At 42.2% G+C, this 27,839-nt stretch overlaps 1 protein-coding gene across 13 annotated transcripts in view; it reads right to left on the bottom strand.

Moving 5' to 3' along the window:
- SBF2 (SET binding factor 2) overlaps positions 1 to 27,839 on the bottom strand; it is a 510,140-nt gene that overhangs the window by 65,467 nt on the left and 416,834 nt on the right. For 6 of the 13 annotated variants that reach the window (XM_053274763.1, XM_053274781.1, XM_053274801.1 and 3 more), the window contains 6 exons: positions 24,870 to 25,066; positions 21,788 to 21,922; positions 20,830 to 20,925; positions 16,530 to 16,631; positions 14,285 to 14,347; positions 12,223 to 12,410 (listed from right to left, as the gene is read on the bottom strand). In XM_053274763.1, coding sequence (XP_053130738.1) covers positions 12,223 to 12,410; positions 14,285 to 14,347; positions 16,530 to 16,631; positions 20,830 to 20,925; positions 21,788 to 21,922; positions 24,870 to 25,066 — 781 coding nt within the window. The remainder of the gene's footprint in view (positions 1 to 12,222; positions 12,411 to 14,284; positions 14,348 to 16,529; positions 16,632 to 20,829; positions 20,926 to 21,787; positions 21,923 to 24,869; positions 25,067 to 27,839) is intronic. The other 7 variants (XM_053274792.1, XM_053274820.1, XM_053274810.1 and 4 more) reach the window with 4 other exon arrangements.

Genomic DNA, 27,839 nt, shown 5'->3' with positions numbered 1-27,839 from the left:
ACAAATGTACCTGGACCCATAAGGGTTCCCACTGTCTGGTGACAAGTTGCTCTTTTCTCTCCCCTCATGCCTCTCTGAAGCAGGGGAGGGGGGCATGTGCCCATTTTCACTTTTTGTCCAGGGCCCACATTATGTCCCTGCTCCCACCGTCCCCACACCAAGGAAACATAAGAAAAGCCACCACCTGTTTGCCTAGTTAGCATAATGAGTTCTCATTCAAATGCATCAATAGTCTCCTTCAAATATTCTGTGGCATATATTTGACACAACAATTTCTAAAGCTGAGCACTATCACAGATTACTTGCAGATCTCACCAAAATTAAGGTTAACTATTTTTAAACAGAACGAGTTAAGAATATATGCCCCCCCCTTTTTTTGGTCTTTTGAATTCCTCAGCTTTGTGAATATACTACACAGTCATGGTAGTAATACATATCTTCTGTTTCATTAGTGAAGTAGCATTTTGTGCTGTGTGGTATTAAAACGGTGTACATTAGGGATGTGCACAGGACAGCTTTTGCATTCAATTCTGAGCTTGGAATGGAATGCAAACACCCTAGAGCAGGGGTTCTCAACCTTGGGTCCCCAGATGTTGTTGGACTTCAACTCCCATAATCCCCAACCAAAGGCCACTGGGGCTGGGGATTATGGGAGTTGAAGTCCAACAACATCTGGGGACCCAAGGTTGAGAATCCCTGCCCTAGAGTGTTCCATTGGAACAACTGGTTGAATGGGTTGTTCCGATGGAACAATCTCATTCTGACTCAGAATATTCCGAGCATCATTTTGGACTCCAAAGTGGCACTCTTCTGGCCTCTGTGCATACAATACAGCCATTTGCGTGGTGGTGCTGACCACACAAATGGCTTCCATGCATGTCAAAACGGTGAGTACAAAATGGTGCTTGGGACATTTCAAGTGTTCTGAATTGGAATGGGGTCGTTCCAAGCTTGGAATAGGCCCTTCATTTGAAGGGCATTCTCTTCCAAACTCAGAACACTCAGAGTGGTCCAGTTTGTGGTCGGAACATTCTGCACATCCCTAGTGTACATTCTAAATATATGCACATCAGGAAAATAAAGAAAAATGTTACATTAACAATACCAGCCAGGCTTCCTGATCCAACTTTCGTTCCCAATCAATTTCTTGCTCCCAGTATCTCCAGTTCATTTCATGTTAAAAATGAAATTTCTGACCGTGAATTTCTGTTATCTTAGACTCTCAGAGGGCATTTGTTACCAAAAGAATAAGCACCTCCCCTGGAGCAGAATGCAGGGTCTTAACCAGGAAGCTTCTCCAGGGGGAGGGCCACCTCTCCCTCCCAGACCAGACTGGAAGAGAGAAGCCCCCTCAACCTCATGAACCACCTGAGGACTTGATTAAACTTCTACAGCATATGACTAGGTTTGGATGATGTTCCCTGCCACCAGAACAGCAGGAAACAGAAAAAGAAGGTGATATAGCAGGAATAGCCCCAGGAGTCCCTGACTACCACGCAATATGTGCAGTGAAGGCAGAAGAGGGAGGGTAGGGTGCCTCCTTGTCTGAAGGAGGCAATGGTTAGACCACTCTTAAAGAAGCCTTCCCTGGACCCCTTAATGATGGATAGTTACAGGCCAATCTCCAATCTCCCAAGGTGATTGAGAGGGTGGTGGCCAACCAGCTCCAGGCAGTCTTGGAGGAAACTGATTATCTAGACCCATTTCAAACTGGCTTTAGAGCTGGCTATGGGGTTGAGGCAGCCTTGGTCGGCCTGATGGATGACCTTTACCGGGGAATCGACAGAGGGAGTGTTGTCATGTGGATGAACTCCGAGGAAGAGGAAGAGATGGACAGGAGAGCAGCAGAGGTGGGAGTGCAAAGTCCACAACTTGTAGAGGAGAGCGGGACCAGCCCACGGGAGGCTGGAGAAGAGTTAGAGCCTGTTGAGGCAGCTCCTATGGAAGAAGGACGGCGGGTCTCAGCAGTGGAAAGGCGTCACTCAAAGAGATAGCAGCAGATAAAGGACCAAATGCGCAGAATGGCTAGATTAACAGGCAAGGCTGCTGAGTCAGGGATCCATGATTAGCAGCACATGGTTTCAGCCTATATTAGCTGGCTTAGCCACAGCCGTTGTGCTGGTATCAGCGTTGTTCTTCACTGAGATACTTGGCTGTGTTCCTGTTTGCCGTGCCTCTGTTTTGACCTTGGACCATTTGGACTCTGTTTGTGGGTTACAATTTTGGAATCTGTTCGACTGACTAGTGATATTACGACCCGGACTGACTCTGGTTTGAAGAAACTGCTTACTGCCTGGTTTTGTTGTTTGACTTCTATAGCTCCAGATTAGTGGGACAGGTTTACGACAAGTGTGACTCTGCTGGTTCTTCTGGATCTCTCGGTGGTGTTCAATACCATCAACCATGGTATCCTTCTGGATCGCCTGGGGGAGTTGGGGATAGGGGGCACTGCCTTGCAGTGGTTCTGCTCCTATCTCTCGGGTAGATTCCAGATGGTGGAGCTTGGTGACAGATGCTCCTCAAAACAGGAGCTGTTATATGGAGTCCCTCGGGGCTCCAGTCTGTCACCAATGCTTTTCAATATCTACATGAAACCACTGGGTGAGGTCATGAGGGGATTTGGTGCTGGATGTTATCAGTATGCTGAGGACACCCAAATCTACTTCTCCTTTTCATCTTCAGGAAATGGTGTTCATTCCATAAATGCCTGCCTACAGGCAGTAATGGGCTGGATGAGGGATAACAAATTGAAGCTGAATCCAAGCAAGACGGAGATGCTCATTGTAGGGGGTCAGAGTCTGAGGGGTGTGTTACATCCTTCTGTGCTGGATGGGGTTACACTCCCCCAGAAAGAGCAGGTGCGCAGCTTGGGAGTACTCCTGGACCCAGGCCTCACTCTGGTATCTCAGGTGGAGGCCATGGCCAGGAGTGCTTTCTATCAGCTTCGGCTGATTTGACAGCTGCGCTCATTCCTTGAAGAGGATGACCTCAAAACAGTGGTGCACCAGCTGGTAGCCTCCCAGCTTGACTATTGCAATGTGCTCTACATGGGGCTGCATTTGTATGTAGTCCAGAAACTTCAGTTAGTTCAGAATGCGGCAGCCAGATTGGTCTCTGGAGCTACCTGCAGAGACCATATTATGCCTGTCTTGAAACAGTTGCACTGGCTGCCAATATGTTTCCAGGCAAAATACAAAGTGCTGATTATTACCTCTAAAGCCCTGAATGGCTTAGGACCGAGTTATCTTAGAGAGCGCCTTCTTCTGCATGATTCCCACTGCATGTTAAGGTCATCTGAGGAGGTCCATCTTCAGTTATCACTGGTTCGTCTGGTGGCGACTCAGAGGCGGGCCTTCTCTGTAGCTGCTCCTGGGCTGTGGAATGCACTCCTGGCAGAAATCCGTAATTTGAGTTTATTACTGTTTTTCAGGAGACCCCTTAAAATCTATCTGTTTGGCCTGGCCTTCTATCTGTTTAGCCATGGCCTATGGTGACATTCGTCACCATAGGGATGTAAAAGAGCAGTACCATCCAAGGATGGGCTAGAGTAGCAGAAGTCAGCAAGAAAGCACCTTCTGCAAATCCTGTCTCCCAAAGGCAGTGTCCACAGAAGAACACACTCAGTCTTATGATACCTAGAAAATGAATGAACAGAACTTTGCAAATGTCCACCAGAGGAAAACTCCCCTTGAGATCCAGACTTATGCAATGGAATTGTCCTATCCAAATAGAAACAAAATGCTCTGCACATGTTGAAAGAATGCCAGCTGTGTTCTTGAGGCTGTGTGGAATTAGGACAGAAGATAAGCAAGGAGAGTTTTTGTGACCTGTGAAACACATAATTTTTAGGGCATAAAGGAAAGATCTGTGTGAAGCACCACCTTGTCCTTATGAAAATACATAATTCAGGGTCTGCCAAAAAAGCTCCCAGCTCTGACACTCTCCTTGCAGAAGTAATGTCAACTAGAAAGAGAGACTTAAGAGTATGCAGGTTGCATTTTGCCAAAGGCTCAAAAGGTGGACCCTTAAAATCTGTTAAGATCCAATTCAAATTCTGCTGATTGGACAGGTTCACCAGATCTGGGAACTATGGTTACTATGGCCAAAGAGGAGCAATCAGAATAACCTCTGCCCGTTTGAACCGTATTTTCTGAAGAACTTTGAGCAGGAGCTGGGTGAGTGTGAAGGCATAGAGAAGTCCCTCTGGCCACTTGTGTGTCCATCCCTAGAGCTGTTGGACATGGAAGACAAGTGTAGAACAGTTTCAGCTGAGCATTCAAACTACCAAAATGGCTTATGGGCTGTTGAAAAATTGAGGCAGCACTCTCCATTTAGACTCCCATAGTTTTGCCACTATGTTGGCTGACCCTACCAGGTGTTCTGCATGCAAGGACAGAAGATGATGTTCCACTTGTTTCAGCAGGCTTCAGACTTCCTTGTGAAGAGTGCTGGACTTGGTGCCCCCTTGCCCAGTACTTCCTGTCACTTCCAGTCCGACGAGGGGACAGGGAGGTAGGCTGCTGCCCTGCCGGACCATTTGAAAGTGTAGCTCTGACAGGGAAAACGCGGCAGGAGGGATAAGAGCAGACTCCCTCACCCTTAAAGGTATCCCCCCAGCCTTCAAACCAGCTGAACTGCCGGTCATTTGAACCTGTTTGGAGGGCCATAAAAGGTCCTCCAAAGAGGTTTGTGCACATCCCTATCTGATTCCTGGAAGCTCTTTATTTTATTTTATTTTATTTTATTAATTAACATATTTTTATAATGCCCAAAACTTGCATCTCATAGGAACATAGGAAACTGCCATATACTGAGTCAGACCATTGGTCTATCTAGCTCAGTATTGTCTTCACAGACTGGCAGTGGCTTCTCCAAGGTTACAAGCAGGAATCTCTCTCAGCCCTATCTTGGAGAAGCCAGGGAGGGAACTTGGAACCTTCTGATGCTCTTCCCAGAGCGGCTTCATCCCCTGAAGGGAATATCTTGCAGTGCTCACACATCAAGTCTGGGCAGTTTACCAAAAAAAAATGACAACAGAAAAGTTAAAACATTAGTTAAAACAAATAAATGACAAAGAGAAATTAAAACATTGGTTAAAATAAATAACAAAAAGCATTACAACAATTTAAAACCTTAAAACAAGATTTTAAAACTATTTTAAAACTATTTGATTCTGGAATGGCAACAGAAACATCTGTAAAGGATGAAAGTGAAATCTGGCCCATCAGACTACATCTTGGCATGAGACCATCCATGCCTATCCTGCTAATACCATGAGGTTCTCCTGAGAATTGGTCCTAACCTGTTGCATAAGCTGCATAATCTTGGCCTGACACTCCGTTGTTAGATTCACCCAATTTAGGGAGTTGTCTGTTGTCACACCAGATGATAAAGGACTTGGGCAGGAAGTAGGGAACTCTTGTCCCTGTTGACTATGAACCCATGGCACCGCAGACAGATGAGAGTGGTCTTGATGTTGTACAGCGTCTTCTACCTGGATGGTGACTTGACTGGGGTATTGTCCAGATCGGGAAGAATGCAGACACCCTGCATCTTCGGGTGAGCTACCAGGGCCACCAAGACCTTGGTGAATACCCTGGGTGCTGATGTCAGTCTGAAAGGCAATGTTGCTGAACACAGTAGTTCAGTGATGCTGTACTGGAAATACCTGTGCCCATAGAAGAACCACAGAACTTCTGATATGTAGATATGCTTCTGCTAAGTCAATCAAAGTCAGATAGTTCCCTTTGTGAAGGCACTCCAATACGGACTGGAGGATTTCCATCCTGAACTGCCTTTCCCTCAGGAATTCATTCAGCCACTTGAGATCCAGGTTGGACCTTGTGTCCCTATTGCATTTGGGAACAAGGCAGGGGGGGGGAATAAACCCCTGAATGGGTGGTACCACTTGGGGACCAGCTGTATCACCTGAATGTCCAACAAATGGTTTATCATTGAAAGGAAGGCCTGGTGTTTGACCGGATCCTGTGCCTCCTAGGAAGGTAAACATTTGTAAATGGGTCACCAGCCAAATTCCAGTGAGTAGTTCTGTGTCACTGTCTTGATCACCCAGCAGTCTGAAGTAGTGTCAGTCCACTCTCTGTCAAAGTGAAGAAGAGAACCCCTGAACTTGGATGGAGACAGAGGTCGCACTGTGTAAGGAAGAGGACTGTTACTTCATCCCCCTGGTAAAGGAACTAGGTTATTATTATTTATTTACACAGACAGGTGTTATTGACTGGTTTGTTTTATCCAGACATCGAGTCCTTCCCAAGGACCTGGGATGGCTGAATATTATTGTCAATGTTGTTGCTGCTGTTATAGATATCGTCGAAGAATATAGGCTGTTCCCAGTAAAGCTGCTTTTTGTAATTGGCTGGTGGTGATTTCTGTGGCCCCTATGGTGTTGAGGTGCTCTTCAAGGTCTTTTGGAACTGCACCCAGATAGGGATGGGCCCGGACCAGTCCGGAGGCCATTGTAAAGGCCTACGGACCGGTCCGGACCAGTCCGGACCTGGGTGGTCCAGTTCAGGTGGGGGGAGTAGCTTTAAGAGCGGCGGGAGGGTTTACTTACCCCTCCTGCCGCTTTCCCGCTCTGGCGCCGTAATTGTCACAGAGACGATGTGCGTGTACACAAAGGACTCCTGGGAGTTTTTTACAGCGACAGCAGGGAAGGGGCGGCAGGGAGGTATCCTGCCGCCCCAATTACTCCTACAATTACGGTGCCAGAGCGGCAAAGCGGTGGGAGGAGTAAGTAAACCCTCCCGCCGCTCTTAAAGCTACCCCCCACCCCAGTGCTGGACCGCAGTTTGGCGGTTCCATGCACACCCCTACACCCAGGGCACCAATTACCACTGAGATTATTTGGGTCTTCTTCTGCCACAGCCTTTCAATTTCAATTTGTAAATCTTTGTATTTTGTGATTTTTTCTATTTCTTTTTCTTCTATTCTGCTATTCTCTGGTATTGCTATGTTGATTATTTTAACTTGTTTTTCTTTCTTCTCGACTACAGTTATATCTGGTGTATTGTGTGGCAGATGTTTGTCTGTTTGTAGTCGGAAGTCCCATAATATTTTTACATCTTCATTTTCTTCAACTTTTTCAATTTTATGGTCTCACCAATTTTTGGCTACAGGTAGCTTGTATTTTTTGCAGGTGTTCCAGTGTATCATCCCTGCTACCTTGTCATGCCTTTGTTTGTAGTCAGTCTGTGCAATCTTTTTACAACAGCTGATTAGGTGGTCCACTGTTTCATCTGCTTCTTTACAAAGGCGGCACTTGCTGTTTGTTGTGGATTTTTCCACTTTTGCTCTTATTGCATTTGTTCTTAGTGCCTTCTCTTGTGCAGCCAGTATTAAACCCTCTGTTTATTTCTTCAATTTGCCATTCTTAAGCCATTGCCAGGTCTTGGTGATGTCTGATTTTCCACTTATATTGTGCAAATATTGACCATGCAGGGGCTTATTTCTCCATTTTTCTGCTTGGTTCTTGACTTGTTCTTTCTTGCAGGCCTGCTTTTTTTCATTGGTGTTGAATAGTTTCTCGTTATTGACCATTTTAAGTGCATCTTCTTCACTGTCCCTGATACAGTATATTCTTCAAGGCCTCTTTTCTCCTCCTCTACTGTTTGATGGAATTGCAGCATTCCTCTTCCACCTGAGTTGCGAGGGAGGTAGAGCCTATCTACATCACTGCAGGGGTGCAGAGCATGATTGATGGTCATTATTTTCCTGGTCTTACGATCCAGCGTCTCTAGCTCTGCCTGGGTCCAGTCTATTATTCCTGCAGTGTATCTGATAACAGGTATAGCCCAGGTGTTTATGGCTTGTATGGTGTTCCCACCATTGAGTTTGGACTTGAGGATCTTTCTAACTCTCCTGATGTATTCACTTCCAATTTTTCTTTTAACTTCAATGTATGCAATGTTATCAGCCTGGAGAATGCCCAGGTATTTGTAATGTTCTTTCTCTTCCAGGTTCTTGATGTTGCTTCCATTGGGCAGTTCTATTCCTTCTGTTTTTGTTATTTTCCCTCTTTTCATTATTAAGCAGCACACTTGTCTAGTCCAAACTCCATTGCTATATCGCTACTGAATATACGGACAGTGTTTAGCAGTGATTCAATTTCTGACTGGGACTTTCCATACAACTTCAGATTGTCCATGAACAGCAGATGGTTGATTTTACTTGATGTTTTAGATGTTTGGTATCCGAGGCCTGTTTTGTTTAGTATTTGTGAAAGTGGGATCATGGCGATTACAAACAACAGAGGGGATAGTGAGTCCCCTTGGAAAATGCCTCTTCTAATGCAAAACTGTCCAAGTGTCTCGCCATTGATTGTTAACTGTGTACTCCACATGCTCATTGCTTTTTTAAATAAATATCTGAATGTTTTTGCTGACACCAGTTGTTTCTAAACATTTTAGTATCCATGTGTGAGGCAATGAATCGAAGGCTTTCTTGTAGTCAATGAATCGAAGGCTTTCTTGTAGTCAGAAGATTTGTTTTTCTTCTCTTGCAATTTTCTAAAATCATTTTGTCAATCAGCAGCTGGTCTTTTGTGTCTCTGGTGTTCGGGCCATTTCCTTTCTGTTCAACTGGAAGCTGTTTGTTAGTTAATAAGTGTTGCATCACTTCATCTGCTATTATTCCAGTTAATAATTTGAACATGGTTGGCAGGCAGGTTATCGGTCTATAATTACTTGGAACTGCATCTTTTGCTGGGTCTTTCATTATGAGATGAGTTTTCCCAGTTGTGAGCCATTGTTCAATATCACCTCCTTGCAAAATGTGATTGAACTGTTTTGATAGTTGTTTATGAAGGCTTTTTAGGTGTTTAAGCCAAAAGCCATGCAGTTCATTGTCGCCTGGTGCAGTCCAATTTTTAATTTTTTTTTGCTCTTTCACTTATTAATTCTGGTTTTGTTATTAGATCTTGCATTTGTTGGTAACATTTTTCGAGCTCTTTCACCCAGCCTGCTTTTTTATTATAATCTATTGGATTGTCCCATAATTTCCGCCAGAATTGCACTGTTTCTTCTTTATTTGGTGTTTATTCTAGGTTTCTTGCAGTTTCTCCTTCTATGCTTTGGTAGAAACGTCTCTGATTCGACTGGAATTGGAGATTCTGCCTGTGTTGTGTAATTCTGGCTTCGTATCTGCTAATCTTCTTTGACACTGCTGTTATATGCTGCTTTATTATTTACTTCTCTAATTTTTCTTGAATCTAGGTGGTATTTTTGCATCAGATACTGTTTGGTGTTTTCATTCTTCAGCTTCTTGTCTTTCATATCTTTCAATTTACTAGCATCTGACCTGAGCCTGGAGATTTTATTTTCTAATCTAATCTTCCATTTAGGTGATGTACTGCTTTTTTTTTTTTCCACGTCCACTGATCTTATATCCGAGCTCTTGTGTTGTTATTGTTGCTGCACTGTACATTAGTTGGTTTGTTTCTTGCAAATTGTTGGTTGTTATTTCTGCAAGTGCAGCATTGACATCTTTTAATGCCTGAGCAAGCTGTTTTTTGGCAACTGTTTTTAGAGCTGGAAGTCGAACCCTGGTGGTTGTTTGGTTCATGTGCTCAGTTATTTTTTGCTTTAGTTCTTGTTGCTTTTCTGTTAAACGGCATTTGGTTTTTTGAGGTGAAGGCAAAGGGGAGGTTGCCTGGTTTTGATTTTGAAACAGTTCAGCAACAGTGGCATCCTCTATTTCCAACACCTCCTCCACCTGTGCCTGAGCAACTGCTTCAGTTGGTGGTAATTCTTCTTCCATAACTTGAGCCTGTGTTGCTCTTTGCAGTTCTTCAAGCTTAACTCCTGTGAATACTTTATTTCTGATTATGAATCTTCTCTGGTCTGCTAGCCTTTGTTATAATAATAATATTTATATTAAATAATAATAATAATAATAATTATTTCGATTTCTATACCGCCCTTCCAAAAATAGCTCAGGGCGGTTTACAAAGAGAAACAATAAATAAATAAGACGGCTCCCTGTTTCCCAAGGGCTCACATTCTAAAACGAAACATAAGACAGACACCAGCAATAGTCACTGGAAGTACTCTGCTGGGGGTCGATAGGGCCAGTTACTCTCCCCCTGCTAAATAAAGAGAATCACCACGGTAAAAGGTGCCTCTTTGCCCAGTTAGCAGGGGTTGATTCAGGGGCTGACTGTGCCAAACTCATAACGATGATTTGGGATGTGACCATGAAGATTTAAAACCCCTTGAATTGCATGGGCTAGAGGCATGCTTGGTCTACTGGGAAAATTGCAGACCTCTTCAGTTGGCTTTCATAGATCATGAGGCAAACTGAGAAGCATCTAGAGAGGACTTGCTTTGAGGGCTATCCGTTTAAGGCCATCCTTGATTGGTTTGGTGCAGCCTCCGCTGCCACCAACTCCTCTGCCCAAAGCCCTGGAGCCGCTCCTCTGCACAGCCCTGGAGAAAAGGTAACTGGTGACCAACACCCTAAGGCCTATGGCCGTGGTCTCGAAGGACTTATGGAGGGCCATCTCCACTAGCTTGTTACGGGGATCCTTGGGTTCCCCTCCTCCTCAGGATTACTGCTGAGGAAAACAAGGCAGGGACCACAGCACTGACCACTGGAACCTTCAACTTCTGCTTGACAGAGTCTGGTAAGGTGTATGGCTTATTAGGGACCTTGTGCACTGTCTGTGTCTTAGTTGGGGCAGACCATTCAGACCTCAGGACTCTACTGAAAAAATCTGGAAAGAGAACAATGTGAAGCTTAGATGGCCCTTCTGGAAATATAGATTTGGCCTCAGAGGAAGCAGGCTCAGTGTTTGCTCTGTCGCAGGTGGTGGCGCTTTGGACTATTGTAAGGTATGACATGCTTTGGCCAAAAGAGTAGGGAAAAGGTCAGCTTGGAATAGTCTGTCTGATAGGTTGGCAAAGTATTGTAAACCTTCCCTAGATAATTCCCCTGAATTCCTTATCACTTGAATGGATGGAGCAGTTCGACCTGTCAGGGAAGGCACTCTCAGCCATCCTCTGAATTCCTAGTTTGGGGGCTGTCCCAGATGCAGTGTCAGACATGATGTGGGCAGCCTTCTTACCCCGTGTTAGGGGCTATTCCCCTCACTTTGATCCTTGGCATATGGGAGGGAGGTTGATGGCAGGTTGAAGAGGAATCAGACAATTCTGCCCCCGAGGAAGTGGAGGAGCTACTAGATCTCAATCTTTTTTGCTTGTGTTTATCCTTTTCCCTGGATCTGTGCCTGTATTTCTTTTTCTGATGCCTGTGCTTCTTGTGGGTTGAAGTGAGAGTGGGATTGGGTGCATGACTGCTTCCCTCCTCTGCTCTGAGTAGCCACCTTTACCTTGCTGGCAATGCAACTTTGAACCCATTGGGTAAATGGGATAGGTATCTGCCCCTCCTTCCACAAGGTCAGGAAAATACACCAGGGGCATTATGGGAAATGCAGGAGGCGCTCATTCTAACACCACCGTATGCTTGATAGACAGGGTTGGTCTGGGAGGGAGAATGGCCACACTCCCTGGAGACATTTCCTGATTAAGACCTTGCCTCTCCAGACTCAATCCAGAATTTTCACTCGAGGCACAAAAATGACCAGGCTCAAACTATCATACTTTGGACACATTATGCAAATACCCAGCTCCTTTGAGAAATCCATAATGCTGGGGAAAGTTGAAGGAAAGAGAAGAAGAGGACGACCAGCAGCAAGGTGGAGGGACTCGAAGTCAGATCATCCTGGAGAGAATCCATCTATGTGGTCGCTAAGAGTCAACTTGACGGCACTTAATCAATCAATCAAACTCCAGGGGAGGTGTCTATCCTTATGGTGATGAATGCCCTCTGGCACCCTCTGGAGAAAGATATTTATGTATGACTAATTGTGCCCGAAAGTGGATGGCAATGTGCCTCTGAATCTGCATTGCTTTGAAATCAATGAAATGTGGATACATCAGCATCTACATCTGACACATATTCACAGTTTCTAATCCAGGCATCTCCTTTAATTGACTGGGGTGGGGTGAAGATCTTTAGTAACTGGTATTTTTGTGTGCTTTCCCAAAGACATATCCTATAATCCAGTGCAGTTATAAGCTCTTAAACCCAACTAAAAGGGAAAAGACTTTAAAATGCATATGCTGTATCATAGCCCCAGCTATGTATTACAGAATATTAAAAGCAACCAAGCAAACCCCACAAACTATATGAGGAGTACAGACATACCCTTAGTTGAGATTTTTCTCCAAATATGTAGAGAGCAGCTTGGCGCTTCAGAAGTCGATTCTGAAAGTATGTACTACTGCTGGTATATGAAGGCGAACCATCTTTCCCTGCTAGTCTTGCACCCACATCAAGAAATGGCATCTGAGTGCTGATAAACCGACTGCTAGAACGAAGACTTGCCCACACACCTTCATAAAGATTAAAAATGTAATGAAATATTTCATATTTTCATGGACTTGGGCTATTATATAAATCTCCAATAAAGCATGCATATATAAACATTGCTTTATAATAAATCATTTGCACATCAGTTGCAGTCTTTATGGATATGTGTCAAACTTCACACACCTGGAAAAAAAATCTTGCACTAAAAGAATTAATAAGCAAGATTCATCAAGTTATCCATATTGAGATAGTTGCCACAGAGACTTTGTACTGAAGGCTCTATACAAGAACCTGTGTACACACCCAGTAGAGCTGTCAGGTGCGTGCTGCCATGGTACACCACACCATCCAAACAGCAGATTGACACTATGAGGATGTCTAAGTGAGGACTGTTAATCTACAACGAGGAAGAGTAAAGAGGAGCTGGTAAGAAGCTCTGAATTAAAAGACTAGCACATTATTTATTGTTGTAGTATGGCTGCTATCCCTAAACCACTTCCATATAATTGGGGGCCAACAAACAACCTGTTACATGTGCTTCCCATGCCTGTAAAGATGCAGCATGGGTACTGGAAGTGACCACATGATCCTGCCAACCCACTCAATACTATGCTGGCATATGTTACAGCTATAGTGTGGAGCCTGACCATTCCATACCACAGCCAGCTGCACCACAGTGGTAATGTAGGGCCAGGGCCCAACTGGGCACTTCCTGTATCAACTTTCCATTTTAAATAAGGGCTGACCAAGACCACAAGAAGCTTCTGCTCTCTAGCCCAAATCATTCTGTGAAAACTGCAAGTGCAGTAACAAGCAAAACTTGCAGCACTTTAGATGGGGATCATTAGCCTGTTCATGAAGGAAAAGTTCATTTGAGTGTTCCTGGACAGTGCAATGGATTGCTGATTTCAGGTGGTGATACTGGTGGACAAAGAAAATTTTGAGGCAAAGACATAATGTTGTGTAGCATACTCAGTCTGCTTATTTCAGATGTGAACACACAAACAAAAAACACTTCTCAGGAAACTAAAGTTGTTAAGCCATCAATCTCTCTGTAGGCAACACCTCCACCAGGAACACATCTTTAAAGTTACTTTTGCTTTCCACAGAATTAATAAAGCATTCCTTATTTTATTTGTAAGAACCAGAACAGAGAGCCATTGACATAGCAGGACTTGATTATAGTTTGCACCACATAAAAGCAACACTCACTGCAAATTTAAAAGCACATGCAGATGATAACACTTACCAGTGATGGGTTACAGTGATTAAAGGCCAGATAGGTATCTACTCATCTCTTCCCAAATCCATAGTAGCTCTATTCAGAAATCACACTGTTTGTGCGTATAAGTATCTGTTCACATGTACATGCTTTTGCATGTGTGTTCATTTAAAAAGTGAACCTGCCCATACAAATGCAGGGTACAGATAGGAATTATACTACTGCACATATCTTGAACATGCGTGCCTAAGTGTACATGCAGACACTGTACACAAATTGTTTGTGTGTTGAACTTAATGGGCGAATACGGCTTGTGTCTTTTCATAATAGAACTTTAGCAGAAATGGCACATGCCATGAGCAAATTACTACCTGTTTCACCAGCACTAACACTTCAGTTAGTGGGAATACACACTAATTTGATAACAATTTAGGTCTTTAGCTATTGAGCAACAGAATTTGGATGGTATATTATTCTTTATATGCTTTTTTGCAATGATAAGAAGAATGATGGTTAGGATGTAGAAATCAATCCACATTATGCAGCTGCAAGGCTAAAACACAGCAACTAATTTCAGGGCCTAAAGCAGTAAACATGTTTTTTTAAATGAATACTGATATGCAGAATTATGGAGATGGTAGAATATACTATTTATTAGTGCAAAGAATACAGTACCTTGATAGACTCTTCCTGATTTGGAATTTGAATGTGTGAAACACTTATCTCTGTACCCAAGCACTGGCAGATAGCAGTAAGGACAAGAGGAAAAGGAGGAGCAATGGAATGCACATTGCAATGAGATAGTCACAGCAAATTGAACAGGAGAGAAGAAAAAGGTTACTTGTACATTTCCATTCATATAGAATTAAAATAACAACTTTAATGTGATTTAAGAGCTAGCACTAAGGAATCACAAAAATTTGTAAATTAAGCTGTAAAGATTTGGAAATAAACAGTTTACCAAAAAGGATAATGTTCATGGACACTGCAGTAACTGCAGACATGCTAAACAGCCAAAGTGACATACCACTATATTATACCAAATGGAAACTTGCTCATTGCAATTTTTTTTTAAAAATGTAAAATTTATCAATTAAAACAAGTTTACCACAACTTATCTCTAAAATTAGTTTGATTGGCAGAAGCATGAAATTAATTCGTACGCAGGAGCAAAGACTACACAACCAATTCTATCTGAATCTACATATCAAAAGCACCATGCAAAGCCTGTATCAGTTACTTTCAGATTATTAACATGCATGATTTTATTTTTTTGGCACTCTTGTTCAGCAGCACCCATGCACTGTGTGTGGGAGAAGACCTAGTCCCATGTGATTACTTAATAAATTACTTAAACCATTTGGTATAATGGAAATGTAGTTTTAAATAGAAAAATCACAGTAATGATGACTCCTGCTTTTTATTTATTTTAAATTGTTTTTAGCATTTTAGCTTAGTTTTCATATTTTGCCCCAGAGACTTCAGATAATTTAAGAGCAGTAGAGGACCATGATTCCTGTGAACACATTCTATTCTACTAACATTGCCATTTAATAAATATTTAGATGGCTGGAAGATAAGCTGGATGCCAAACATTGTTTCAGATACCTGATTAAGTAACACACCACACTTGAGCCAAATAAAAAGGGGGATTAGAAGCAGAAGCCTCTACTTTGAATAACATTGTTCATACCCCTGAAAAATGAAACTGTTTGGTCAATTTGCTGATAGGCATCATAGATTATGGAATTTGGCATGGTTGCCAAAGCATTCATATTTTGGGAGAGTTTCAATTGAACAAAAGGTAATTGTTACACATGATTATGGAGTTAAGGTTAAATAGGTAAAGGCAGTGTTTTCTAGAGATGTGCATGAAGCTTGGCTCATGCAGCGGTTTGAATACAAACTGGTTTGTGGTTCTGCAAACCTGTTCGTGGCAGTTTACCCCAACCATGAACCGGTCTGGCAGTTCAAAGGCAGAGCTGGGGGAGGGGCGAGCAGGACCTTTAAAAGTGAATAGAGCAGGTCCTGATCTGCATGCCTTCATGCTGCTTCAGTGCTCCTCTCAATAGGCCACGAACAGTGCTGGCACACAATGATGGCACAGCATGCTGACCATGCAAAGGGCTTTCACCGCAGCAGCATGAAGCAGTATGGAGCGCTGGTAGGTAAGGACCTGCTCGTTGGCCCTCCAGGTGCCGCCCTTGAACCGCCAAACCAGCATGAACCACAAATTGGTCCGTATTCAAACCACTGTACAAATTGAGGTTTGTGCACATCTCTAGTATTTTCTAATAGACTCTGAGAGCTAAACCAGTGTTTCTCAAACTTTTTGGAGTCAAGGACCGCTAAATTCTTCGTGCAGAGTTTCAAGGACCGCTACATTCTTCATGCGCAGTTTCCCGGACCAGCAGTTAGTAAAGGGGTTTCAAGTCTGTCTATCTATCTATCTATCTATCAGACTTCTGTACTGCCCAAAACTTGCATCTCTGGGCAGTTTAGAATGAAAATAATATAAGCATTAAAATAATTAAATTTGGAATCTTTTGCAAACATGGAATATTAGGGGTTCTTAACCTTGGGTCCCTCAGTTAAACTCCCATAACCCCCAACAACAATGGCATTTGGCCATTATGGCTGGGGATTATGGGAGTAGAAGTCCACCAACGTCTGGGTACCCAGGGTTGAGAACCCCTGAATCTAAAAGCCTGGGTGAACAAATTTGTCTCCAGTATGTCTGGAGTGGAGGTGCTTGTGATTACTCAATGGAGAGGGGATGTTGGGCCATTAGAAAAATTCAAAAGCTACATGGGGCCAATGAAAACAACATACAAGCAAGCCCCACTGATGCAAGAGGGAAACAGCGTTCCCTCTCAAGGCGCCTCGACCACAACAGGCAGCTCGGTTTCAACCAACCAACCTTTGGCTGCAAACAATGAGCATGCAAGAACCAGCAGCCCTTCAAGTGGCGCCCACTGCCATACTTTTTCCTCCATGCCCCCGCACCGCATACAGTTTGAAGCTGTAAAGATAGGGAATAAGATAGCTGTAGGAAGATCTCAGCAGCACGTGGAGGCAAGGCACAAGAAGGGTCCCATGCCTCCGTGATACTCTTCCTCTTCCGTGCCATGTGCAAAATTGAGGAAGTGAGTGCCTTGATTTCAGTTGTGGGGGGGGGGGGGGTTGACTCCCAGTCAGGGACCGGCACTCAACCCTTCGGGGACCGGCAGCGGTCCAGGGACCGGTGGTTGAGAAACACTGAGCTAAACTACATGTTCCATTAAGCTGATCATGATGGGTTTAACTTTTCGTTTTAAAAGAAAACAGCCCATGATTTGTATTGCCAAAAGAAAAAACTCCCATTGGTGCCAAGTTTTAAAAGAAAAGTTAAGTCTATGAGCACTACTAATGGGCTTAACATAACATGCAACTGGACCCAGAGTCTAGAAGGGGGGTTTGTATGGATCTTCCAATGGCTAAGGTAAAGGACCTCCTTATTTGTCACAGTGTGGGGTAGGGAGTGTTAAACTGCTTTAGAGGCATCAAAAACAGCCCTCAGTAAAAAACCAATCCCCAGACTTTAAAAGAACTGTCACTCTGCCCACTGATGCTTCTGAGAAGGGCACTGAGGCAGGGATGATGCTATTGGGTCCAGACCAGGCCTCTCATACAAGCGTGGTCCTTAACCAGAAGAATCAGTCAGTGGGGAAGGATCACTGGCTACCAGGGGCTCATCACAATAAGAACATCATGACAGGTGCCTTGTCACAGGGACCCTTGAAGACTCCACTGGACCCTAAAGGAACGTATGGGGAGGGTGGAGGACAAGAGACTCCAAACGTTATTTTGACTTTTATTGTTTATTACTGTTTTGTATGCATAAATAGTTAAGTTAGGAAATTAAGCTTTGTGTTCCTAAACCTTTTGAAACAGGAGCTATCAACACCTGTTTCCAGTCACCTGTCTCAGTTTAAGGAGGGGGATGCAGTGATCAGCCACCCCTCCCCCTAAAGAGTTAACAGGGAGTGAACCTTTGTCTTGACTGACATGCTGGTGAACTCCAGGGCAGCTAATCAGTACACCAGGTGGGTGGGACGTAGAGAGTGGTTGCGGGGAATTCTGGGAACAAGAAGGGCAGGTATTTGTTAGAGTAGAGAAGGACATGTGGCCATGGAGGATGGCTGCAGTAGAATGACTCTGCCGATCCTTGAAAGACAGGAAGGCAGGAAGCTTGAATTCTCATCTAGAGTTTGGTGAGTTCAAGGAAAGGAAGCCTGGGCTTTGGGTTCTGGAAGATTAATTTAGGGAAATGTTTGTTGAGTCAGACTTTGCATTAGAAGTTATATTTCTTTGATGTGTGTGCTTTTGCATATTCCTGATACTGTTCTATTATTGTTTACCTGTAATGTAACTGAAATAAGAAACACTAGCCTACACCCATCCAACCTACGCTTTGCAAAAGACTTTATAAACCTTTAAGTGTGCATTAAGACAACTTATTTTTGTAATCTATTAAGTATTTTTGAGTGTATCTAGAAGCCTCAGATAGAAGCAGTCTGTAGTAATGGAAGAATTTTTTTTAAGTTTTTTTCTTTTTACAAGACCCTCTGAGTTGGTTTTTAACTCAGGAATGGTCGGGGCCAAAGGGGATTTTCTCTGGTGCACACATGTTCAGCAGCTATCAGTTTTTCTCATCCCGTGTAAGCTTACACGTGGAAGGTTTTATACTTGTCCAAGAGTCAAATTAAGAGAGTTTTCTTCTTTCTGGGTAATCCCACCCCAAGCCCAGAGAGTTTCTGTAGACAAAGGCGTGGTGGTGGCAGCCTTTGAACCTACCAATAATACAGAAGAGTTTTAGGAGAAGCCTAGTCAGGCAGCTCAGCAGGAATGATTCAGCATTTCTTTCCCTCTCATGAATGTGCTCTGAGAAGACTTTAATCTGCTACACACACACACACACACACACACACTTTTAAAAATCAACTAATATACTATGATCCTATTCCCCCTTTCTCTTTTATTGTATTATTTATTATCAGAGCAGAGTACATGGAAGTAGGCTGCACTATAGTAATTAAAAATTATCACTTCTGTTGATGCTGAATGGCTTTTGTGTCTACAATAAATTGTAACCAAACAACAAAAAACATTAACATAGTTGCATAATCTACATGACATTCTGATTGTAATGAATATTTAAAATTTACGTTTCCTGGTGTGTGTGTGTGTGTACTGTTGGTGTTGTGCTGTGTGTGTGTGTGTGTGTGTGTGTGTGTGTGTGTGTGTAACTTGCAATATATCAAGGTCTCTCCTTATGGGGAATGTGATACAATACAGTCAGGGGATGCGTATATGCTTATATTAAAAAAAGATTCACAGTCATAGTCGATAATGTGAAATTTGAGACAGCTCCTAAACATGGAAAACTGTGTGATGGTATTATGAGCGTCCCAAATTAGATTCCAAACTGCATCCACATATACAGTCATAGTATAGCTGTAGAGTTTATTCACATGTGCATTTTTCACACAGTGCTTTTAGCTCGCATTTCCTCCAGAATGGAGGGTGTGCATTCACATATTGGCCAGATTTACTCAGAAGTCCCTGCGGGTTATCGGGGAGCACTTCACACATAATTTGGGGTTTTTCATTGTGCGTTAGAGTGTAGCCCGATTGATATCCAGGGTAAACAAAATCCACTTTTTGCATCATTTTTTGTGGGACACCTTGGACTCGCAGTAAAGCCTGCTGTGTGAAAAATGTCATGGTAACTTAGTGGTAGAACCATACTATACCATACTGTATCATGAGACAGCAGTGATGGAATCTCTTGCAATCACTTCTTTTAATGGGAGGGAGGGAATGACCAGGGCGGAATTCCTATGTCTCACTACCTATTCTGTCTGTGGGGCAGCTTGGAAACACGCAAAGTGCTCAGAGCACAAGATTATCTGAACAGCCTTTTGGTGGTGGGGAACTTGTCACTAGTTACTTGTCACTAGGCATTGCAGATCGTAGAAGAAAGTTATAGTTCAGAGAGTTGCTGTTGATTGGCTTCCAAAAGAAGGTGCAAACCAACCCTAACAAAAAGGGCAATTCCCATCATAAATATCAGAGCAAACTCAGTTCCAGACTTTTGTAAACACAGCATATAAGACTCTCTTATCACATAACACTCTTTATGCTGTTGTAAAATGCTATGAATAATATTAATTGATAATGGCCAATGTAAAACACATCCACACAGTTATGTAGCTCACTTAACCTTGATACCACCCCTTCTCAAAGCATTTAATTTCTAGAGCCTTACATCCCAATTTACAGCCCACACGTTGAAGTCAATAGACTAACCTCCCTAAAATTCAGTAGCTTTGGCTTAACTGGACATGAAGATAGCAGTTAGACACACTACTGCCCTCACAATGGCTGACATCCAGAGCAGCAAAATGGTGTAAATTACAGTGGTGAATTAAAGTTCATTATTATTTAATAATTCTACTGTAGTACTATACAGTCAGTCATTTCCATACTAAAGGTTTAGTTACACACTGTCTTTGTGATACAGGTAGTTAAGATAAACTCCAATTAATATTCTCATGAATGATATTTATGGTAATTGATAGCAGACAATAGCTACAGCTACCTGAAGCCCTGCAGTATTTGTAATTACAACTATTCTGTGAACAGGAAATATTGCCCCAGAGATGCATGAAGTTGTGTACATTGTGTACACACTGGAGTGGTCCTCTCAATTTGTCAGATGGTAGCTGGTGTCACCTTTGTCAACACTGATCACATGTTAGGTTTTTATGTGGGAAAGGAGGCCTGGATCCAGTCACACACTCCCTGCCAAGCACATTATTGGCAGCGTTCATCATCTGCCAAGCTGTGTATGGTTCCAATGCAGTGATGAGAACAGCTCTTGGTGCTGGATTCAAGAATCCAAACACAAGAACCACATGCACCCATTGGTGTGCAGAGTTCCTATTCCAGCAAGGAAAAATCTCTTCTTGAGTGTGGATTGCCCTTGCTTTTAAAATATGCAATTATCTGTATGTGGAAAGTTATTAGACACCACTCAGTCAATGTGGTCGGACAAGTTGGTATTCATGTAGTGTGTAGTCACAAACTGAAGCATAATGTGAGAACAATCCTTCAGAGGTTGTCTCCCCCCGCCCCATGTTACATCAGTGTGTAGGCTTTGAACTAGTCTTACTGACCTCCTCGGGCAAAGCTATTGGATAGATTTACATCCAAATGTCCTGGCACTACCTGCTTAAACACAGTGGACATTCTTGAAGCCCTCCTTTCAGTGCCTAAAGTCAGTCAAAAAGAATTGAGAGATTAAAAGTACAATATAATGCAAGCTGACATTATCTAGATGTTACCCTGACCTGCATCCAAAAAATAGTAACAAAAGAACACAGACATATTCTTGTTATGCTTCATCTCTCTAATTGCTGCCAGTTTCCCACATTTAAATGACATTACACATCATTAGCATTAACACGTAAACACCTGCAGCGTCACAAAAGGTTAGGTATGGCTAATGCAATCAAAGTATTTAACAACAAATGAAGCAAAGCATGCACAATTTGGTGACGGTGTTATGTTATGAGAAAAGCCGGAATTTAGATACACTTGATTTCACCAACTGATTAAGCCAAATGGACATACTTGGCAAGTTGCATGCTCCTGTGTCTAAGACAGCAGCGTTACCTTTGTATGAACCCTATCACGTTTCATCACATGATAACTGAAATAGAATATTAATGGATTTCTTAATGCCTTCATCCAGACCTATCCCTAAAAACACACAATACATTTTAACTTCTACTTAGAAACATACCCTATGTTTGCAAGGGTATGTTAAGCAATCCATTGCTTCAGCATATGATATAAGCACAGTACATGTTTTCATCTGTGTTGAGATGATTTCATTAGTTAGCAATGTTTCTTAAATAAAATCATTTTACTTTTAAAATTTACTGATACCAGGACAAATTTATTTGCAACAAAATAAAGACAGAGTAGCTATCTGGACAGTGAACCAGTCAATGGCACAGTCATGGAATATAGAAAGCAAATTGGATTAGGTTAAAAACACACACACAAAACAACCAGCAACACAATCATGGTTCTACATTTTAGCATAGCTATACAAATGCATAACTTTACCTGGAGACAAAGCAATAGCTGGTCTGATGGTGAGTGTATTGCCATTCATTTTGCAGTGAACAGATATTGCATTCAGTAAGGCTTGAAGGTATTTTTCTTGTTCTATGCTGCTTGAAGATTCTAGTGATGTAGGGGCTATGAAAATATAGGTAGAAATTGATTATCTCATTTATACAGCACATTTTACGCTGGAGAAGTAAAAACAGCACTCAAATATGTTTGTTTAGGCAGCTGTCCTATCTTATTCTAAAGTTCAGAGCAAATTAAGAATGTAGGAGGGGGAAAGGATAAATATAATCTCTCATACGAAAAATAAAACCAAGGAAATAAAAATAATTAAAATATTAATCACAACCAACACCCTCTATGGCCACAAGAGTAGCTTTTAATGAGGTATTTTCTTTGTGATAATTACCATCTTAGACGACTGATATACCACCACCATTCCAATTGCACTGGGAGAGTCATACAACCATGTGTGTTACTACCATGTGTCATTTACCTAACAGAGCTGCGTGTAAAGGTCATTATAGACATACACTTACCAGGCTTTTTTTTTTTTAAATGCATGCAAGCACAACTTCTACCCCAAACACATGCAGTGGTCAAAATGTCACTTTGAAGTAGCTTTCTACAGAGCAAAGCTTATAAAGAAACCAACATTTCTCATTGATCGTACAAACATTCATCTACCACTGGTGACTTAAAAGTTAGGTAACAGGCACTTGGTTTACTACAGAAGGCAGGAAAAAGGTTTCTATTTCTTTCTTGTGCTTTGCTGTGTGCAAGGCAGGGACCATCTCCTCCCCTTCTTTTCCCATATAATTCTTACCTTATTACCTCTCCCTCAGTACCTTACATTTCTTTATCTTCTCCATAACTTACTGTGTAAGAGAGAGACAGTCCTACCCACCATTCACCCTATTTCTACTCCATATTTTCACCCCTGTCCCATTTTATGCATTTTATACTTTTCTTATCTGTCTCTTCCTCATTTTAGCCACCCCTTTCATCCTCCATTAGCCTTGCATGGAGGCAGGATTCAGTTTGGATCATGGTTTTTCAGTACAAAGTTCAAGGACCCATTTCAGTTCTTGGGCTCAAGATTTGAAGTAGCAGTAAAGAGGTGGTTGTGAGGATATTTAGAGAGTTCCTTCCCTCAACACAGAGCAATCACACTCTTGTCTGCCACTGGATAAATGGTTCTCAAAGGCTACAAATTCCAGGCAGCCTGGAGTCCTGGTACTTCATAACTGAGCACTGCTGGGAGTGGGGTGGGGATGAAGGATGGGAGAACGGGCGGGGGGTGGAGGGAGGGAGAGATAATGCATTAGTGAAAACAGGATCTCTCCTCAGGTTTCTGTTTCCTCCCTCCTCTGGGCTGGCTCCTAAGTTTTATTATCTCTCTTTCCACCTTTTTATACCTGGGCTCATTAAGCCGATGTTGCAGGAGCATCATAATGCATGGCAGGTGGATACTCTGGAGAAAACCACTAGTTCAGTGTGTCACACACAAATCCTGAAAACAGGAATCCATGTTTACAACACTTCCTCCTCATGTGACTACAGAAATTGAGTAGCTCCACCGCACAACCAGGGGTGAGTTCTATGTGCATATAGAATGGAGATGCATCTTCCAAGTTTTTCTGATAAGTGAAGAGATTGGGGTAGTACACATGACATACAGTTCTTTTTGTGTATAACCACTGAACTTTGAACTTCACACAATGTGTTTTTAAGTACTGGAGGCTTACTATTGGGCTGAGATCAAAGTACTACTCTCTTCCTATGTTCTATTTCTTCAAATTGCTCAATCCTTGCAGTCAAATACGAAGAATAATGTAACCTATTACTTTTAAATGTTGAAAGGAGACATGTATATGCACCCATAAAGCAATGCTTTGTAGATTATTTGCCAAGCCATTGAGGAAAATTCATTTATTGTGGATTTAAATTTCACTCAAAACACTCAAAGAATGTCTCATTGATAGGATTATGCTGAAGTATTTAAACCATGAAAACTTATCCTCATTGTGAACTTTTGAATGATTCACTGCTTATGTAACTTGTGCATAACTATGAATTATTTTATCCAGTGTCTTTTTAGAAATTCCATAGAGAAAAGATGTTCAGACAGGCCTACAACACCAATTTTTATCACAGGAGGGGAATAAATCCTGTTTCCTCTCTTTCTCCCATGAAGTAAATTTTGAGGATCATCTCCATTTTGGCTTTGTGCCTCACAAAGACAGAACTTTGTGCCCCAGGGGAACACTGGATGAGGCTGTAGAGTTTCCAGTTGGATTAAATGAAGAAGCATACTGTATGCTTCTTACCAGAGTGATGCTGTGGAGTTAGCTGAATGGTATCTTTATGAAGTACTTATACCATGATGATACTGTGCCATGGGAAAAACAGGCCACCATAAATAAGCCTGTTTCCCCCCCCCCCCTCTTCTTATAATATCTGCAGTATTAAGAAAGCTCAATGAACTCTGGTATTCTCTCTCTGATGATGGTGTGTATATGACACTTCAGCAAATGAAGTGCTAACTTGGCAAAGAGGCACCTTTTAACGTGGTGATTCTCTTTATTTAGCAGGGGGAGAGTAACTGACCCTATCCACCCCCAGCACAGTACCTCCAGTGACTGTTGCTGGTGTTTATCTTATGTTTCTTTTTCGATTGTGAGCCTTTTGGGGACAGGGATCCATCTTATTTATTTGTTATTTCTCTGTGTAAACCGCCCTGAGCCATTTTTGGAAGGGTGGTATAGAAATCAAATGAATGAATGAATGAGATGCAACAGGGTACACTAAATACACAATTTAGCTCATCATTCACTCCATAATGTAAGAGATAGCCCAGTTTATATGATTTAAAGTCTCATTACTTTATATCCATTGCTATGATCTCTTAGGCCTGATTAGCTTAAGAAGAATAAAAAAAGAAATGTGGTGAAAACATACTGTATATTGTATATGTATATTTGTATTGTACTTAGGATGCAGCTCACTAAGATAGTGTACAGAGGCATCATTTAAGTTCTCACTAAAATTGCTTGTGGAAAGGAAACATTCTCACCTGATGTTTGTGTATTTTGGGATTTGAAAAGGCCAACGACTCCTTTGCCATGGAAGCCTCCAGCTCGAAGCAGGAGTGTGCTGGTTTTTGAATTTTTCCAGCAGACAACTGGCAGACGATTGTGTCTGTAACATCGAGCTACTCTCTGCAAGTTGTTATCCTGCACACACTGGGGTACCACTAGTAGCCCTGGATAACTAGATCAACAAGAAAGAGAAGAAGGTAATAGATAATTAGATGCCTCAAGCTGTAGCTACAGAGAAAAGCAGATGTGATGGGGAAATAAGAACATGAATATAAGAACAGCCCTGTGGATCAGGCCCAAGGCCCATCTAGTTTAGCATCCTGTTTCACACAGTGGCCCACCAGATGCCTCTGGGGAGCCCACAGACAAGAGGTGAGGGCATGCCCGCTCCCCTGCAACTGATATTGAGAGGCATTGTGCCTCTGAGGCTGGAGATGGCCCACAGCCACCAGACTAGTCACCACTGATAAATCTGTCCACCATCCATAGCAAAGAATTCCATAGATTAATTATGCACTGTGTGAAAAAAGTACTTGTCCGTCCTAAATTTCCCAACCTTCAGTTTCATGGAATGACCCCTGGTTCTAGTGTTGTGAGAGAGGGAGAACATTTTTTCTCTGTCCACTCTCTCCACACCATGCATAGTTTTATAGACTTCTATCATGTCTCCCTGTAGCCACCTCCTTCTCAAAGAAAAGAGCCCCAGATGCTATAGCCTAGCCTCCAAATGGAGGTATTCTAGGCCCCTGATCAGCTTGGTTGACCTTTTCTGCACCTTTTCCAGTTCTACAATAGGATATGGTGATCAAAACCGTATGCAATACTCCAGATATGGTCACACCATAGATTTGTATAAGGGCATTATAATATTATTATTTTTATTTTCAATCCCCTTCCTAATGATCCCTAGCATGGAATTGGCCTTTTTCACTGTCGTGCACTGAGTCAACACTTTCAATGAGCTGTCCACCATGACCCCAAGATCTCTCTCCTGGTCAGTCACTGACAGCTCAGATCCCATCAGCATATATGTGAAGTTGGGGTTTTTTGCCTCAGTATGTATCACTTTACACTTGCTTAAATTGAACCATGTTTGCTATTTTGTCTCCCACTCTCCCCCCCCCCCCAGTTTGGAGACACCTTTTGGAGACACCTTTTGGAGACACCTCACAATCTGTTGTGGATTCACTATCCTATCTAGTTTAGAGTCATCTGCAAACCTTTATTTAGTTATCAAACTATGGGCGGTGAAAAGTGTGGGAAGAGGTTGCTGTTTCTTTTCCTTTTTAAAAATTTGTACTGCTTGATATTTTTGAACACTATTGTTGTATCTCTCCTTTATCTACTTTTTATTTTGAAAATTAAAATTCTGTTAAAAAAATAGAGTCATCTTGGCCACTTTGCTGCTTACCTCAACTTCTGGATCATTTATGAATAAGTTAAAGAGCACTGGTCCCAGTACAGATCCCTGAGGGACTTCACTGCCTACTTCCCTCCATTGTGAAAACTGTCCATTTATTCCTATCTTCCGTTTCCTGTCTTTCAACCACACAAGAATCTGTCGCCTCATACCATGACTGCTAAATTTACTCAAGAGCTTTTGTTGGGAACTTTGTCACAAGCTTTTTGGAAGTCCAAATATACTATGTCAACTGGATCACCTTTACCCACATGCCTGGTGACACTCTCAAAGAACTCCAAAAGGTTAGTGAGGCAAGACTTGCCCTTGCAGAAGCCATGCTGATTTTCCTTCAGTAAGGCTTTTTCTTCTATATGTTTAACAATTTTGTCCTTAAGTATACTTTCCATCAATTTACCTGGCACCAAAGTTAAGCTAACCGGCCTGTAATTTCCCATTTTACCCATCTGATATTTCAACCCCCCGATGATTTAGAAAGAAGGGGAAAGTATAAGTTTAAGCAGAGCATCCACCTTTTCTCCATAATCTATTCAGCTCAATGTTAAAATCAATATGATTCTTCTGTTTTAGAGTTCTAATTTCAGAACTTCGTGATTTTACAAATATGTTCTTTTGATTCCAAGCTTAAAAGGAGCTCTTGTCCTCCTTGTCCACCAAGGAGACCAGATTATCATCAACAAACAGTAATGCCTTTTCAGTAACTGCTCCTGTTTTGTGGAATTCCCTCCAGAGGTATGTCTTTCAGATCTGCAGCCTTGGTCTAGTCTAGGGCAATTAAAATATTCCCATCATGCCAGGCCTTTGAATTGATTTAGTCTATGGTGCTTAATTGCCTTTTATACTTTTGTATAATTTTGTCTGATTGATGATCTTGTTAATTTGTTGTTTTTATCATTTTATATTGAGATAAGCAATTTTAGGAAGTGAAGAGTCAAAAGGTGGCACATTTAATAGAAATAAACTTACTTGAAGGTTTTATTTGAGTTCTACATTAATTATTTTAACCCTTTCTTGCTATTAAAGTCCATTCATTTTATTTAAATATCTTCTGAAAGTCTCCTACTGATGAAGGTGGGGGTTCGTCCCTGGATCCGCTTAGCCAATCAGTCAGACACAAGGATGGGAATAATCAATTGAGGCTTTTACTGCTCTGCAGACAGCAAGGTAATCAACTGGCTAATGCTCCAAGTTGAATACAAATTATTTACTGGCGTGCTTCTCTTTTATACAGAGGATCAATCAACTGACCAACACTCTGAGTTAAGGCTACGGGGCAACAGAATGGCAGTAAAGTGTTTAGTGTGCATGATTTATGGTCCGAGGAGTGATCACTCCATATACGGTTAGTTCCTGTTTCCCTGGGCTTCAACAGCAGGAATCAGTGGGAACCAGGCTTTGTTAGCAAGTTTCAGTGGATACAGATTTGTTAGTTAGAGTCAGTGATGCAGGTTATGTCCTTATGCCGAAGCTGGGGTTACTTTGGTTTTAAGATGGAGTTTCTTTGGCACATCAATTTCCCTCTGAA

This window comes from Hemicordylus capensis, chromosome 1 (assembly GCF_027244095.1).
Source record: "Hemicordylus capensis ecotype Gifberg chromosome 1, rHemCap1.1.pri, whole genome shotgun sequence".
Lineage (NCBI taxonomy): Eukaryota > Metazoa > Chordata > Lepidosauria > Squamata > Cordylidae > Hemicordylus > Hemicordylus capensis.
This window is presented reverse-complemented; position numbering and strand designations above follow the sequence as displayed.